At 46.6% G+C, this 16,780-nt stretch overlaps 1 protein-coding gene across 5 annotated transcripts in view; it reads left to right on the top strand.

Annotated features, from left to right (window-relative positions):
- The window catches only part of DNMT3A (DNA methyltransferase 3 alpha), a 106,390-nt gene that overhangs the window by 38,808 nt on the left and 50,802 nt on the right, over positions 1-16,780 (top strand). For all 5 annotated transcript variants that reach the window (XM_054989182.1, XM_054989191.1, XM_054989215.1 and 2 more), the window contains 2 exons: positions 9,717-9,975; positions 13,953-13,999. In XM_054989182.1, coding sequence (XP_054845157.1) covers positions 9,717-9,975; positions 13,953-13,999 — 306 coding nt within the window. The remainder of the gene's footprint in view (positions 1-9,716; positions 9,976-13,952; positions 14,000-16,780) is intronic.

The raw sequence follows: 16,780 nt of genomic DNA on the forward strand, positions 1-16,780 counted from the left end.
GTCCTTGAACTCACTTTTCGCTCTATGAAACACATGGGTAGTAGCTGAAAGACAGTAAAAAGGAAGTATTACTTCACACAATGTGCAGTTGGATTATGGAATTCACTGCTGCGAGGTGTGGTTATGGTCACTGGCTTAGATGGATTTTGATGGGCAGGGCAAATGTAGGGGGATGGGCCTTTTTATAGGCTATAGGCTACTAGCCATAATAACACGGTGGGGCCTCTGGGTTCAGAAGCAGAGTGCCTCTGCCTGTGAGGTGCTGGGGCGTAGTCAGTGAGGGAAGGCTGTTGCCAATGCTTGTGGGGGGCTTCCCTGTGGCATCTGATTGGCTGCTGCTAGAAACGAGACGCTGGACTAGATGGATTTACTGTTACGTTCTTATGAGGGACTGCTCTTTTTTGTGTTGAGGGTAGAGCTGTTGTCCTACAGTCTCTCTCTGCCTGTCTCTCCTCGGACTCTGAGGGTGCTTTCTGGCTAGCCCTGCCTGTACATCAGGTAACTCCCACTCCAGATAGGAGATGTGAACTAAGCAGGCCTCTATATTTCCAGGAGAACAAGGCCCAGCCACCAGCCTCCTTCCTCCCCTCATGCTTTTGCTGGGCTTAGGCTGAAACCTTCACTTGAAAACATCCTTCAGGGGACGACCGCCTTCTCATCCCTTCTAGGTTGCAGCTGGGGCCAGTCTGAGTAAGCCCCACTTGAGTGTCACACTTATCACTCCTGCCAGCTGGTCTGCTTCCCTCCCCCCTTACACCTTAGAGCTCTTCAGGCTCACTTCAAAGGGAGACAGCTGGAAAGTGTAAATGGTGGATTCCACGTACACTTCCACACCCTTGGCTGCTGTTTTGAACTGGCTCATGGCATATGTCCCGCCTGAACTCTGAAGTGGTGCCAAGGCTCTCCCCCCCACCACAATCAGATTCTAAACATCAGTCCTTTTGACAGAAAGGGGTTCAGGTGGTAGCAAGACTTCCAAGGATACTTTCCCATGCAACAGATTGGTGCTGCATGGAGGAGCTGCAGCTCCTTTGTTTTGGGATGAGGAAGACTTTTGGGGAGTTGTGCTTGTGTTGCGGAAATGGCTCCTCCCCGGCTGTTTTCTGTCTCTGTCTCCTTCTGTGCTTTGAATTCTTTAGTGCAGTCTCTTGCCTGGCAAGACAAGGCTGTCCACTCTATCCCCACCCCACCCAGACAGGACAGGCCCATTATGGGCCACACCAAGTTCAGAACAACTGTGCTGCAGAAAGGGGGCCCACGTGCTGGGCTTGGGTTTTAATGCTGGATTTTAATTAATGTCTTTTAATGTTTTTTTTTTAAATTTTGTAAGCCTCCTCAGGCCACTTCTTGGAGAGGTGGCATAGAAATTGACGAAATAAATAAATGAAGAACACCAATGATTCCAGCCAATTGAAATACAGTGGGGGAAAGCAAAAAAAATGTTGGGGTCTTTGCCATCTCTTATCTGGGACAAAACTCCATCCTGACCCCATAACTCGAGCGTAGCAAACTCCTGTCCACAGAGTTTTCTAAATGGAACTTTTGTGCATGGATGTTCTTCTCTGATTAGGGATTCTCAGCCTCTGGGAGCTACATCTGCATTTCCTGTTTCCTTTCAGAGCCCCTTGTCTTAGTCCTGGAAGGCCCTGATCCATACAGGGGCCCCAGTAGACCTCATTTCCCAGTGGGATGCTTTGTTAAAGTGGGCTATGGGGGACGGCTCGCCCTCTGAAATATGTGCTCCGTGCGGCCTCTTTCGTTCTCCTCCATTACTCTGCCTTGCGCAGCTGCAACCTGATCTCTGGCACTGCTGCCAGGGTAAGAGAGTGAAGTTGGCTGCCAGCCACCAATTGGGGTAGTCAGAGAACGTTTGCCGCTATACGTTGCCGGATGCTTCCTGAAACTGGATCGGGCCGGGCTGGAAGATTGCTCTACCCAAGGCTGGGAGGGAAGCAAGGTTGTCGCAAGGCTGCAAAGGGATGAGGAGGAGAACTGGATTGCAGCCAGGCTCTGTCTCTCTGCCGCCAAAGGCACTGCGTGGAATGGTTGCAGCTGCTTGGCTGGATCCCCAGACTCTGTGTGTGTGTGCACGCACATGCATGTGTTTAAAGGGATAGCGCACTGAGTTTTAATGATCTTGGGAGGACAAGTTTGGAGCAGGTGATGTATGCACAGTTATCTCTGTTCTGTATTTCTGCTCTGCATTCTTGTTTAAAATAGTCAAATGCAAGGTGTGTGCATTCTCTCTCTCTCTGTATGTATGAATCTATTATGACTCTGCATCCCATTCTATACCAGCGTGGAATTTAGTTAACTGCAGCCAGCCAAGGCCATTTCAGTTCACAAAAATGGCTTGGGGGGGAATGTTGAAGACCCTTCTCCACCTGAGCCACAGTCACGATCAGGCCTGCACACACCTGGGAGGCACAGAACAACTGCAGATGATGAAATGAAGTCCTTGTGGCAGCCCCAAGGTATCGTATGAATCAGCCCGGTTTTTTTATGGGCTTGAGCAGGCCAATTTCTCCATCTTCTTGCTCTCAGCATTCTGGTGTCTCATAAAACACACTCAGTCTTCGTCAGGTTGTTTCTAGGTTTGCGTTTGCTCCCTTTTGGATAATTTACAGTCATACTTCTGTTCATAACTAGGAAACCTTTTGCACTTGTAGAGCTCCTTACCTTCAGTGGGTGGCCTGGCTTTTGCTGCTTTTATAGTAACAATAACTGGGGTAAATCCTTACATGTGTGTGCCGTGCCCAGCCCGCCAAGTCAAATTTCACCTGTGCCACTGCAAGCGCTTTTGAACCTCTCTCCCGCAGCTGGTGTGCATGTCTGAAAGGCAAGAAAGCAGTTTAAAAAGCACTTCCATGAGGCTTTTGTCTGGCCTTTCTCTGCTGTTCACAGGCACTGCTGGTGCCAAATTCCAGCTACCAGTTTCTTTGTGCTCTTGCCAAAGGACAAGAGTGCCAGCAGCAATCCCCTTGAGCAATAGATACAAGGGACAGGTGAGATGGCCCTGGGGTGTATGTGTATGTGTAAGAGAGGAAGAGAGAGAGAGCTGGCCTGCCTGACAGTTCACATAACAAAGCAAAAAAGGTTTGAAGTTTTTGAGCCTTTAAATTCAGCGTTTAGTAATGCCACTGGTGAATGTTTTAATTCAGTTGAAAAGCTCTTTATTCCCCCAGGTGAGCAGTAGCTCTTCCCATTCTTTTGGTGAAGCCGTCCACCTGGAGGCTTTTTGGAGAGGTGTGTTTATGCAGCTGCCTCATCTGTGAGCCAGTGTGATAATAGTGTTCACTCTGAATGTCAGACTAGGATCTGGGGGAACCAGGTTCGACTCCCCATTCTGCCATGGAAACGTGCTGGGTGACCTTAGGCCAGTTACACCCTATCAGCCTAACCTACCTCACAGGGTTGTGGGGATAAAATGGAGGAGAGGAGAAAGGTGGTGTATAACTAAAATAAACAAAATCAGACAATTGGTCTATCAAAGTCAGTGTTGTCTGCTGTAACAGGCAGCCGCTCTCCGATGTCTCAGGAAAAAGATCTTTCACGCCTCCTGTTATCTGATCTTTTTAACTGGAGATGCCTGGGATTGAACCTGGGACCTTGCAAGCCAATTTTTTTAATGGTTGACTTTTAATGGCTGTGTTTTATTATGTTAGCTGTAAGCCATCTTGAGCAGGTCCCTAGAGAAGCAGTGTATATATATTTAAAATAAATAAGCAGATGCTCTACCTCTTAGCTACCAGCCCTCCGCATCCACAGATGCTGTCTTTATCTGCCTCTGTAGTCAGGGGTGGGGGCCTGATTCCTGCGCTGGAACCAGTGTGGTTGGTTCAGTCACTGGGGAGGGGGAGGGGGAGGGGAGGGGGGAGGGTGGCTAGCAACACTTTACTTCCACATTGTGTACTTTACTTCCACGTTGTGCACTTCCACATTGAACACACTTCATCTGATACAACTACATTTTTAGACTTTTCTTATGAATGTGCTTCAAGGAATCCAGTGTGTGGACTGGGTTCAGATCTAACCTTGTTCTTGCCATTTACCAGTGGTAACCTGTTCCTGGTTTGAAAGAGTAGGGTAACCTTAGGTTTAGAGTAATGTGGAGGGCTGCTGTGAGAGCCGTTGTAACTACTATGAGATCCTCTCCTCACGTGGGACATGTGTGCCTTGGTACTTGTGTCTCTTTTCGGAGGAAGTGTGTCTTTTTGGAGGGGGAGGAGGAAGGTAGTTTCACTGCAATGCAGAGCAAGAGACCTCTGGTGTCAGGAACTGTTGTGTGCAGGTGGCAACTAGTGTCAGTCCATCCAGGCTGGAGGAAGAAAGGGGTAAGACTCTTGAATATGTCTAAGTTCTGTTCACGGGGCAAGGGTATATTGGGATTTAATAAGGCACGGTAGGAGTTTGAAAAGGAAAAAGAAAGCCATAAGGTTACCATGAAGCTAGGTACAAAGCATGCTGGGACTTAAGAGTTCCTAACTCTGCAGTTGCACTGTTTTGGGAAGAGGCAAGATTGTTTAATGTAATACTTAATTATTACTAAAGAAACTCAGCACACAGGATGTTCTCTGTGCAGGCAACATGGAATGAAATGAGAACTGTTCGCTGTTCAAGAGTATCAGTGATCTGATTATTCTAGGGCGTGTGCAAGATCTTCATTTTCTGAGTCACGTGCATCCATCTCAGGAGCTCTGAGTTTAGACCAGCGCTTGGGGTGAAGCCTGGCTTTGACTCTCTGCCACGGCCTCCATGCTTGGCACTGAACATATCAGTCTTTCTCCAACTCACTTTCCACTTCTGTGAAATGGAAGTAATGCAAACCTCTCGCTCTCTGCACATACGCAAGCACACAGGTTTGGCTGTGGTATTTCCTGTAAGGCCTTCAGCAAGTGGATCAGAAGTGCTGTGGGAAGTCATAACCAGAACCTTTCCCCTGCCTCCATGCCCTTTGCTGTGAAATCCTAAGCAAGTTGTTCTTTTGTAAGTCCATTGAAGTTCGTGGGTTTAGAAAAGTGTAACTGCTTAGGATTGCACTGTTGGCCACCAGCCTTCTGTAGCTTTCCTTTCCTACTTTGCCCTCTCTGCATGAATTTCTGTCCTTTCTTAGCCTCTGTTTCACTTCCTCTTATCCCACGGATGGAGTGAAGGCGACATCTGCTTTGCACTTTCCCTGTGCACACTTTGTTGAAGCAGTGCTTGTGCAATGCTGTTTCAGTGGCATGTGAGGAGAGGTTCCAAGTGGAGTGAACCCTATAGTGATTGCTAGTATACGCAAACTGCCCCTGTAAAGATGATGTTTTCCTTATGTTCAGCTTGGCTTTTAAACAAAAATGAAGTGGCATTGGGGCAGTTCATGAGAACAGAAAGTGGTAGAGTTCTTAGCCACAAGTACATAATCTAACATTGAGAAGTATTATAGGCCATCTGTGGATCTGTAGCTTGGGGTGATTTTGTTGTTTAGAGTTGATCTTCCTGCCAAAAGTGCTGTGCCAGTCACTGCAGCTCTGTAACCCCTAAGTGACACATCAAAGAAGACAAATTGCAAAAATATGTGCGAGCAGGGCTGCCTCTTTGCATGTAACTCTGGGTGGGTGGAAGATGCTATTTTAGGTGTCCTGCCTGGCTAAGGACTGACATGCATCCAGGCCCTGATTTCTCCGGTAAAGATTTACCACCACTTGAGTGGCTTAAAGATTTACTACCACTTGAGTTGCTGAAATGTGGGACATGGCTGCTCACACCCTGAGGGAGCAGGCCCTGCCCTTTGTTGTGGGTTGCTTTGGGTTGGGGATAAGGTGATACACCGCCTCACAGCCCCTCCTGTGCCATTTGTGAAAGAGTGAGAGAGGTGTGTATGTGGGGAGGAGGGTAAAGACAATCTAAACAGCTTGGAGGATATTTGCCGAACAGAGGGGGATGAGGAGGTCAGAGCTGACTGTAAAGAGGAAGTGAGGAAGGCCTGTCTGCAATTTATAATATACTTAGCATTTCTGTAGCACTTTTCTGAATGACTCATAGAGCCTCACATATTATCTCAGCAATAACTCTGCAAGGTAGATCCATTTCATTGTCTCTGTTGTGCAGATGGGACGGAAGCTCACCTTGACCTACTGAGGTTATGGCTAAGCCCCATCTGAAGCACTGGGTTCTGTGTTCCTAGCTCATGCGTTTAACTGTTCTTTATTTATTGCAATATCTTTACCCCATCTTTGCTCTCAGTGCGAGGTGGCAATGCCACTGTAACTCAGTTTAAGTGGCTTTACTTTAAGGGGTTCTGAGAATTAGAGTTCAGTAACGGGACTAAGATCACAAGAGCCCTGCTGGATCAGACCAAAGGCCCATCTTGTCCAGCATCCTGTTTCCCACATTGGCCAGCCAGGATTCTTGGCATCTTTGCAATTCCTGGCTTCCTTGGGAAGTTGTGAGAGTCCATTAGCTTAAAGCTACTTTTTAAAGTTTGCTGGGAGGATGCTTTCTAAGGCTAGAGGAGTTGGGACGACTTATAGGTGAAGATGGGGAATTTCTGCTGGATGCCACTCGCCCGTTTTGAGTGTCCACCTTTTTTAAAAAGGATGCTGCAGAACTGGAACAAAAAAAGGGGAGGTATTAGGAAGGAAAGACTAGTTGGATAGCAAACGATAGAAGAAACGTGTCTACAGTGTTCCTTCCTCAGGGAATGTGCCTGGAGGAAACTCAGTATGCAACTAGGTTTTGTAAATGTTGCTTAACAGCAAGGTGCTAGGTGCTGTACAAAGAGGACTGATAAATGAAAATGTAAATGTACATGGCTGCACAATGTCAGGTTTACACATACTCACACCCACACATAGATTCCCCCTCCCATGGTGGTGCTTGTGTAACAAGTACCTGTATCGCAGTATAATGTTATGGCATGAAAACCTGAACCAGAAGTCATCCCGGGCACCGAGAGAAAAACACATTCATGAAATGGTTACAGAAAAATTCCATTTGGCCTGAGTGTTCCTTGAGAACTTAAGTGGTGAGCTGTGCTATTTCATCCAGGCTTGCTATTGCTGTGGCATAGCTATAGCTCTTGTCTCCCAGAAAGCTGGGTTTCCCATTTTGCTGCAGTTTGGAATTCCATTTGGTTCTTTTGCTGGCTTTGGTAAAGCCAAATGCCTGATTATTTTAGTAAGGTCAAAAGTTTAGGCTTTTTTTTTTTTTAAAAGGGTAGCAAATGGCCACTGCTGGAAGGAGGCGTCAAAGCATGCCTTGAGGACAGGGCCTATGAACAAGGTTCTTCTTGTTTCTTACCCAGATGCTTTTTAGTGGCAGCTTTTATCCCACTGAGAGAGCGGACTCCATAGTTTAAAAGGCATTCCCATGGGCAGCAGCCCCGGCCTATGCTGCTGCCCCCTTCTGCAGCGGATATATTTTTTCTCTGCCAGTGGTGCAGAACCTGGGACTCTGACCACTTTCCTCAGGGAGGTTTAAGAAGTTGCAGCTTTCCAGGTTAGTGAAGAGAAAAACAGAGGATGGGAGGGGGCAGTTTGCAGGAGAACATTTTGCTAAACCGTGAACCAAGTGATGAGAAAGTGCTTCTAGTTTCAAATATGCAGGATTTGGCTTCAACCTGTGAACCACATCAGAGACCCTTGTGACTCACAAGTTGAGAGGTACCTATTTTAGATGGGTGCGTACTTGGGACAAGGCCTTTACTACTGTGGAGCTAAGAATCTGGGACTCCCTCTCCAGTTTCAGGTGATGCTAAATCTGCTGTCCTTTCGATCCAAGGCAAAACTGTATTTATTTTCTCAAAAAGTTTATCATGCCTGTGTCTCAGTTGGGTCAATATTTATTGTTGTTTGTTGTTGGTTTTAAGGTGGGTGGTGCTGTTTTTAAGCTCTTACAAATATTCCCCCCCTCCCATTTTTTGCCCCAAACATATCCCACACTTTCTACAACATGGTTGCTGAGGTGACTTACAGGTTAATTAAAACATTGTAGAGCAAAGCAAAGAATAATAAACAAGTTACTGTAAAAATTATCAAATACAGTTTTATCTGCTTGATTGTCTGTGTTGATGGGTTTTTATTCTTGCTCTGACATGCACTTTCACTGCTGTTAATTTTTGTATTGATATTTTAACTGAACATTAGAAGTCACCCCAAATATTTTAACAAGAGGTTGAAGATAAACCAATACTTCATAACTACTCTTCGTATTTGCTCAATGCCCGTTAGAACTCCTTGTCACTAGAGAATATAGAGGCTTGGGAGCAGGATATGGGTTACAAGGAACCCTTCCTGTGACAGTCTTTCACATGTGACTTTTTAACAGTACTGCATACACTGGCGGAGTATAAGAATGGAGCCTCCAAATTGAAAAACCATATATCTGCCTTCAGTCCCAGGGAGAAAGGTGGACTATAAATAAACAAAACAAACCTGTATCTCTGATCACCAGATGCAAGAGACAAATGGCATGGCATGTCTATCTCTCCCTTGTTTTGTTTGTCAGCTTCCCAGAGGTTTGCTGGCAAGCTGCTCATTGGAAACAGCAAGCTAGCCTCGCTGGGTTTCTGGTCAGTTCCAAGAACGCTCTTGTTTCTGTTCCCAGTTTCTGAAGATATTGGTGGGTTGATATTTTGCATCATTTTGTTTGATGGGGTTTTTTTTAACCTGAACTAGAAACCCTTACCCCAGAAATGCATAGAAGAAGCCGGTCGTGGCTGGTGACGCCTGCCCACCCTGGGATGGGTTTTCAGTGGCTTTTACGCCAGGTGGAAACCCACCTTGAAATCTGACATAGAACTGTCCTTAATGCTGGAGCCATCTCCTGCCCCAAATGTAAGCAACACATCTCTAGCAACCAGTTAAGAATTGTCTAAGGTCTAGCAGTGACCAGCAGCCAACTGACACAGACACCTGCCTCTCTGCTTTTTTCAAATCAAAGTAACACTTCCCTTGCTACTTGCGTTCCAGTGCAGAAGCAGTGTGATGTAGTGGTTAAAAGTGTCAGACTAGAATCTAGGAGACCCATGTTCAATTCCCTCCTCTCCCATGGAAACTTGCTGGGTGACCTTAGGCCTGTTACATGCTCTCGGCCTAACCTACCTTGCAGGAATGTTGTAAGGATAAAATGGAGAAGAGTAGAACAATGTAAGCCACTTTGAGTCCCATTGGGGCAAAAGGGAGAATATAAATGAAGTAAATAAATTCTTAACCTCTGCTTATAAAAGGGCAGCCCCAAAGAGCCGCATGGGTAGGACTGTTTCAGAGGTTTTGGACATAGGAGAGGTGAGCCATCACTGGCCATGGTATGCATGTTGCTGTTTCCTGTCAATAGGTTTTACAGGTTGCAGTGTTTCAGAGCTTGTTGGACCAGAGAACACAAGATGATAGCTAATAAATGAGTTTTACCATAGTTGTGGGCAGTTCTGTCCTGTGCTGATGGGTCTCTGGGAATCCTTTCCCTGTATATCTCCTCCTAGTGAGAAACCTTCAGACACCCCCAGCTTTCCTATAAAGTGCAGATGTGCTTGATTTCCAAACGGGGTTTATAGCTCTGGCTTTTGTGAACTCCCCATTTGTCCCAAGGGGGCCCACAGCAGTTGGTCACTTTGTTTTCAGCTTTGCAGAATCTTTAATGGCCTTCATTCCTAGGTGTGCCTCTAGATCTGGAGGACATGAGTTAAGTCAAGGAGCTACATTTTCATACCACCCGTTTGCTTGGCTTTTGTTTTTCAGGTGGAGAGCAGCGAAGCCCCCAAAGACACAGCCTCAGCACCGAAGTGCCCCCCGCCTGCCCATGACACCAGCCCCATGGAGCAAGTGCCCAATGGAGATGCGGAAATGGGCAGCCCAGAGAACAGCAGTACCACTGATCTAAAGGGCAGGCAGCGTGGTGAGAACGAACCCAGCAGCCTCCCGGATGGGGAGACAGGACGGGCCCTGGAAAATGGGCGCTGCACCCCCAAGGACAGCCCCGAGCCACCCTCCAGTGAAGGTGAGCCTGAGGGATAGAGTTGATCAGATATGGGCTGCTGCAGTAGGAAGGATACAAGGGTATGGTACCCTCAGGTCAGGCTTCAGGGATGTCTAAACTTTGTGACAGGAATGAATCAGGATCTAGGGCTGTAAATTTCCATCCAAGCAGGGCAGAAGAGTTAGAAAAGGTAAGGTGCAACTAATTGAGATGAAGCAAACCAGGCAAGGAGACGAGAGAGCAGGAGTCTCTATTGGGTGGGGGCAGACAAGGTGGAACATTCTTAGAGCAGTGGTTCTGATTTGGGAGCACACTCCCTGCACTCAGTCCAAACTTTTTTTCTCGATGATAAAGCTGTAAATAAATGTTTGGCAAACTTGGAAAAGAAGCCAGCTGTTGATGATTGGCTGGTGCTTCTGATGCCATTAAGAAATACTCAGTCTCTGAAAGGACTTTGATTCTTAAAATCAGGTGGTTTTTTTTTTTTTAAAGGGAGCAATATATATATGGTGCATGAAAAGCAATGGTGGGGCAAGGCTGATGTCTAAACCAGCATTTGATTCATTGGCATGTCTATCTCATGAAGCTGAGAGAAAGGGACCTGCTGTGAGTCCATTATTAATGCCTGCCTTCACCCTGAGTTGCTTGGAGCACGGAATTAAGAATTCTGATACCCGAAGGTGCCTTATACTGTGGTCAGTGTAGTATACTTTGATTGGCAGTGGCTTCTAGGATCTCAGATGGAGGCCTTTCACATCACCTGCTACCTGACCCTTTTTAAAAAAATCGAGGTGCTGGGGATTGAACCTGGGGTCTTCTGCCTGGAAAGCAGATGCCCTACCACTGAGCCATGGCCTTGACTGGAGCTTGTTACATAACTTTCTGTAGCTTAGCTGTTGTTTGCCTGGGTTGTGTAGTGAAAGCCCCAGTAAAGAGGTAGGAGCTGAGCCAGTATTTCTTCAGTGGCTGTGTGGACCGTGCCTATAATGACAATCAGTTGTGAGAGCATCCCTAATCTAAACAGACTCATGCCAGATACAGTGTGCATCTTCACAGGCTGAGTGCATCCTTGGCAGCATTTCAACATGCTCAACTTTGTTGTGCATAGCAGAAATGGGGGATGTGTCTTTGAAGAAAAGGGACCTAGTCTCTTTACTTTATGAAGTTGGGTTGGAGAGGGGCTGTGCTTCTTGTTATTCTTGTCCACTGTATGGACCTGCCAGAATCCATCCACTGTATGGATGGATTCTGGCAGGTCGTAGGCACTGATGCTGTCCTTTGCAGCCATGCAGGTAGAAGTGCCATTGAGTGTGGCTGGTGTGAATTAGTTCCCTTTGGATGTCCGCCACCACAGACGTTTCCCAGAGCTGCTGCTTCTCCCCATTCCACTCTCTTTCCTTCCAGATCCAGAATAACAACTCTCATTTTTTTGCAAAATGTGTTGACTTTTAGAGACCAGCTTCTGACTTGGGAGGAGCCAGCCAGAATCTGATTTTTAGGTGCCAGAGTCCTTTCTCTGCTCTTTGGCTGAAAGAGGGAGGGCAGCCATTGGTGGTAGTACCTGGGTCGGAAATATACAGGACAGCAAGTGCAATGAGGCCGTGGTTCTAGTGGCTGCCGGTGTAGTCTTGTCTTAGGGTGCCGACAGTGTGCATGCATGAGAGAGACAGGAAGCAAAGGAAGAGGCCGTGTCATGGGGGGAGGGGGAAGAGCACGTGTCCACATGTGCAGGAATCAAAGAGAAAGCACGAGTGAGTAAGAGACTGCTGCTTATCAAAGTGGGGCAGAGTGTGTGAGGAGGGTTTTTGATCTGACCATATTTTCTCCATTGTATGGGCCAATAAAGATGGTGTCGTGTAGGTGTTTTATTTTAATATTCTGTCCTGAAAGCTAGGAAAGCTTAATTCAGTTGGTATGTAAAAACTAGTTGGAGGTGGGGGCGGGGGAGTCGGTGCAATCTGTTGGGAGCTTTGCTTGCTCGGGCGCATACAAGACAGGTTAGCGCCTTTCTTTAACTGCGAGATTCTCCTGTGTGACTCTTAAAGGAATCAGGGAGCTGAGTGTGGCAGTTCCTTTTAGTGTAGCATGCACAGAAAAGCTTCTGGGAAGATTCTGCAGCATGGATCTCTGACTGAGTCTCTTCAGGGTGCTCCAGATCCACTCCCTGAGGGGGCTGCCATACCGTCCCTCTTGATAGTGTTGCTTCTTTTAAGACTGCATTGGAAAGGAGTCCCTTTGCACAGCTTATCCTAGGAGGGCTTGCTCTTTCTCTGCCTTGCCTGGTTTCCATCCCCCTCCCCACTTTCTGGGTGGGGTTCAGTGGAATTCTGCCATGCCCCAGAAATCCAGAGGGAGGATTTTGCAGGGTGGACTTGAATGGCAAATTCCATGTTCCCAGGGAGCTTAGGTTTCCTGCTGGCAGAGAGCCTGCAAGAGGAGGGGTCTCCTTGGCTGCTGTCATGCCAGGAGCGTGCGTTGGAAAGGAGCCTCCTTCAGGCTGGAAATTCTGACGGTGAGGGACCTGGGAGGAGAACCGTAATGTCTGTTCTGACTAGCTGAGATGATCCACAATGTGTGGGGAATGGGGGCATCAGAGTGGATTTGCCATGCCTTGTGATAAAGAATTCTGGGTATCTACATTCAAGAAGATGGGGGGGGGAGGGGGCTGCCAAAAGATGACCAAAGGGGCTGTAGGGTAAAATCAAGGCTGAGGAAAGAAGGTGGCTATGCAGTGTGCTTGTGTGATGCTGATGCTTTCCTGATACTTAAAAACGTGGGAGAAACGTGGATTGGCAAGAAGCAGCGGAGGTGAATTACAGAAATGAATAAAACTATATTTTGAAAGTAAGTGGGGCAGCTGCCTGGAAAAATATTAGATTAAAAAAAATAATAACCAGAGTCCTAACAGTGTAAGAAAGAAGTCCCCACTGCCATCACCAATTGACCTTGTGGTCCTGATACAGTGTGTATGTCTTGTTTGATGGGCGCAAGTACACCGGAGGCTTTTCTGGAGTTGCCTTATGGTGTTGCTGCAGCTTCCCAGTTGTTGCCCTGCCTGGCCTGGCTTTCTACCTGGCCCCGTGAGAGAGGGTGGAGGGGGCTTCCGTTGAACTGAGGGAAGTTTTTTTTCCGGAGACAGGGGAACTTCTGCTTTGTCTTCTTTGCCCAGGTGGTGGGAATGCCACACTTCTACATCTGCACATGTGTACATAGTATAGGCATGGTGGATCTTGGAGGAGGCGCTTTTGCTCCTCCATGCATTTGCATACCCTACAGTTCGTAGCTTGTGCATTTACCTTGTGTAACGAGCCCCCCTCCTTCAGCCCTCCTCGATGCTATTTTAAGCTGCCTCGGTTACCTGCCAGAAGGTGAGATGTGCAGATAGCACAGGAAGTCAGCCGCCTCACAGGGAGAGGTGAACTCTGAGGCTGAGCAAACTTGCAGCAGGACAGAACGCAGTCCCCCTCCTCCCCCCCATCTCAGTTCCTGTTTGAAGGTCTGTACAGTGTACAAAGACTTAAGACGACCCTGAGCTGAGCCCCATCCCTTCCCCCTCTGGTTTCTCAAGGGCTTGTTCCCACCTGCTTTGAGGAAGAGGCACCTTTGTTAGACTAGCCAGAGTTTAAATTTCTTCCTTCCCCTTTATAGATGGTCTGGAAACAGATGTGAGAGTAGTTCAGGTTCAAGGACTGAGATGCAAAGCAAAGAATAAAGGACATCAGTTTGATATGGAGAGCTGGGGGAGAACCACTTTGTACTGGGAAGACAGAGCATTCTTCCATTATCCCATACACCAGTAATGGGGTGCTGGTTATGTAGATGGGTACCCTCAAACCACATCAGTTCCATCCACCACAGGGGCATAGGAGGTAAGGGCTCTGGGACTGGGTGCACTGGTTGAGTGTCTCTGATTTCCGCAATAACAGTTGTGCCTCCCCAAACTCTACTGCTTGGACTTTCTTGGCTCCCAGTACTCATACAGCAATTTCTGTTTGCAGGCAAAGAAGAGAAGGAGGAAAACCACTACAACTCTTTGAAAATGGAGGCAAGTACCTTGAAGTGGTGTGCTGCAGCGAGGCCTACAGGTTTACTCTCCATTGTGCGTCACAGCCCAGGAGCCAATTAGGAACAGCCAGGTGGTTCCCGGGGAAGCCAGTCAGACATTTGACTTCATATTCCTGTAGGCTTAGAAACCAGCATACCTAAACCACATCAGCCCTGGACCTACACTGCTCACCTGGCGGCCCCAAGTTCATGTTTCAGAGCTCTGTTGGCATTGGCTGCCTTCTCAGTAAAGTTAAGTTCCAGTTCTCACAACTGAGTTTGATGTGGTGAACTTTGTTGTGAGGATTAAATGAGACAGCAGCTTGGTCATGGCTGCAGTTCGCTCTCCGATGTGTCATTCCCCATTTCCAAATCTTCCAGGATGATGTGGGCTGCAAAACTGATACAGCTTAAAGCATCCATTCAGCCAGTCCCGGGAAGGAGCCATAGTGTCAAAAGTTGTCTTGAGAATGAACTTCAGTTTCGAATGTTCGATCTATATAGTTCTGTGTTTGTAGCCCTCGCTTAATGTCACACACTGTGTATAACAGCGAACAATAAACATGAACCCAGTTAAGAACTTTAAGTGAATATCATTACTAAAACCCCTTATTTCTTTTGGCTTGCCTGAACATCCAGAAGGTGCACAAGTTGAAACTTTGGAAGCCTCCAGTGGTAACATAAAAGCCCTAATGGATCACACCTGTGGTCCAGTGAGTCCAACATCCTCTTTCACACAGTGGCCAACCAGGTGCTTTGGAGGGACAAAAAAGGGGCATAGAAGCCAAGGCCTTCCCATGTGGCATGCTAGCACTTGGTATTCACAGGTTTACTCCCTCTAGACGTAGATGTTCTCTTTAGTCACCATGGCTAGTAAATACTGATGGACTGCTCCTCCGTGAATCTACCTAATCCTCTTTCAAAGTCATCTGTGCTTGTGGTCATCACTATCTCTGCTGCCAGTAATTTCACAGTTTAATTACTTGTTGGGTAAAAGAAGTGCTCCCCCCCCAATCTTGAATGTAATGTCTATCCACTTAATTGGGTGTTCTCAAGTTCTAGTATTATGGTACAGGGAGAAAAAGTTTGTTCGGCATCTTCAAAATTATGCATAATGTTATAAACCTCCAAACCTCTTTAATCTTCCTTTTTTCCCAACCTGAAAATTATAAGGATAAGGACATTCTAAGAATAGTTGTATTCTAGTCCTACAAATCCATTCTCTGTGGTGGCCAAACCTCCTGACCAGTCTTCATTCTGAAGGGAAAGATTCCTTTTCTCTGGATGGATGAAGTTCTTCCTTCTGCTTCTGGATCTGGGTTGAGTCAGGGTTTGATCCTCCCTCAGTGCCCTTGGTTCCATCTCCTCATAGGTATTGTCTTGAGATATTTCTTTCCAGTAAGCTCAAGTCAGAGGGAAACTGTTTTGACTAAGTTTCTCTTGTGGAGTGACTACCCAATAAGAGTGTGGTGTGTGTGTCTTCTCACAGATGATTCCCCATTTTCTTCTATCTCAAACCCAAACAATCTCACCAGGCTCTAAGTCTTCTTGCACTGAAGTCCCATGATGTGGGCCATAATTCCTCTTTTGTCTCTCTCTTCTATGGCTTTCCCACTTAATCTGTTCCTCTGTGTTTACTTTCTGGGGGAGGAGCAGATATGAGGCCATTAGCAAAGGTGTTTAGATACTACAACCCGTGAATAACTGCACAGCTGTATCCATTTGAGAGAGGGGCAGCTCTGTATTCCAGCTCTGTTTATATAGATCTGCATTCTCCTTTAACTGCATCTTCACTATTTTGACAGCTGCTGCAACAATGCCATTGCTCTGGGGAAACTGGAGACTGGATGCTTAATGTTGAAACCCCTAGTCCCTTGTGAATGTCTGGAATTCTGATGTCTTCAAAGGCAGAAACTGAGGCCCGTTGTCACTCTGGACTAGCTCAGGGAGTCCCTGTCTTGCAAAAATGGATTTACGATGCAGGATTACCACATTGCCACTGAAAGCTGTCCAGTTTAGTGATTTCAGGGAAGCAGGATTCATAACTTATGACCAGGAGAAAACAATTCCCCTGGCAGTGAAACAGATCAAATCCCACTTTTTGTCAAGGCTTCTCTGAATACTCCAGCGGCATTAAAGGTTCAAGACTCACCTGCCAAAACTTGTGGCACTCCCAGTCCAATTTGTGTTTCTCAGGCCAGCCCTCTTGAGTATGTTGTGTGATCTTACACAGCAGTGTTGTCATCCTGTTGGTTCCTCCAGATTTCTTGCAGTTTTCTGTCGGATCTGGAATACATGCAACAATGGACTGTATATAATCTATAACAACTTGTTCTAGTATACCATTACCATATTTTGTCAATGGCTGCCTAGTAAGAGTTTTAGCAACAGTTTAATCTTTCTGTGGTCCATAAGTGATGTCAAATGAATCCTCATTCATCCTCATTGAATCCTCAATGAATCATCATCAAACCATCCTCATTCAGAAGCATTGTAGCTGAGGTATGATGTCATTCCAGTCTTTTGGTCGTGAAAAAAAGGACCAAGGTTTTATCATCTGCTTCAGTCATAAAATATAACCCAATAATAAAATCTTGAAGATGTTCACATGCCCAGGTATTAGCCAAAGTTTCTTTTTCAGTCTGCGTGTAATTCTTTTTTGGTGCTGACAGTGTCCTTGAGGCAAAAGCAGTCAGCCAAAGTGGCCCATCTATATTGTACTCAGTAACTGCACCTAGTCCATAAGATGAGGCATCCGCTGAAACAATAGATTTTCTCATTG

The sequence above is a fragment of the Eublepharis macularius genome, chromosome 1, assembly GCF_028583425.1.
Source record: "Eublepharis macularius isolate TG4126 chromosome 1, MPM_Emac_v1.0, whole genome shotgun sequence".
In the NCBI taxonomy this organism is placed as follows: Eukaryota; Metazoa; Chordata; class Lepidosauria; order Squamata; family Eublepharidae; genus Eublepharis; species Eublepharis macularius.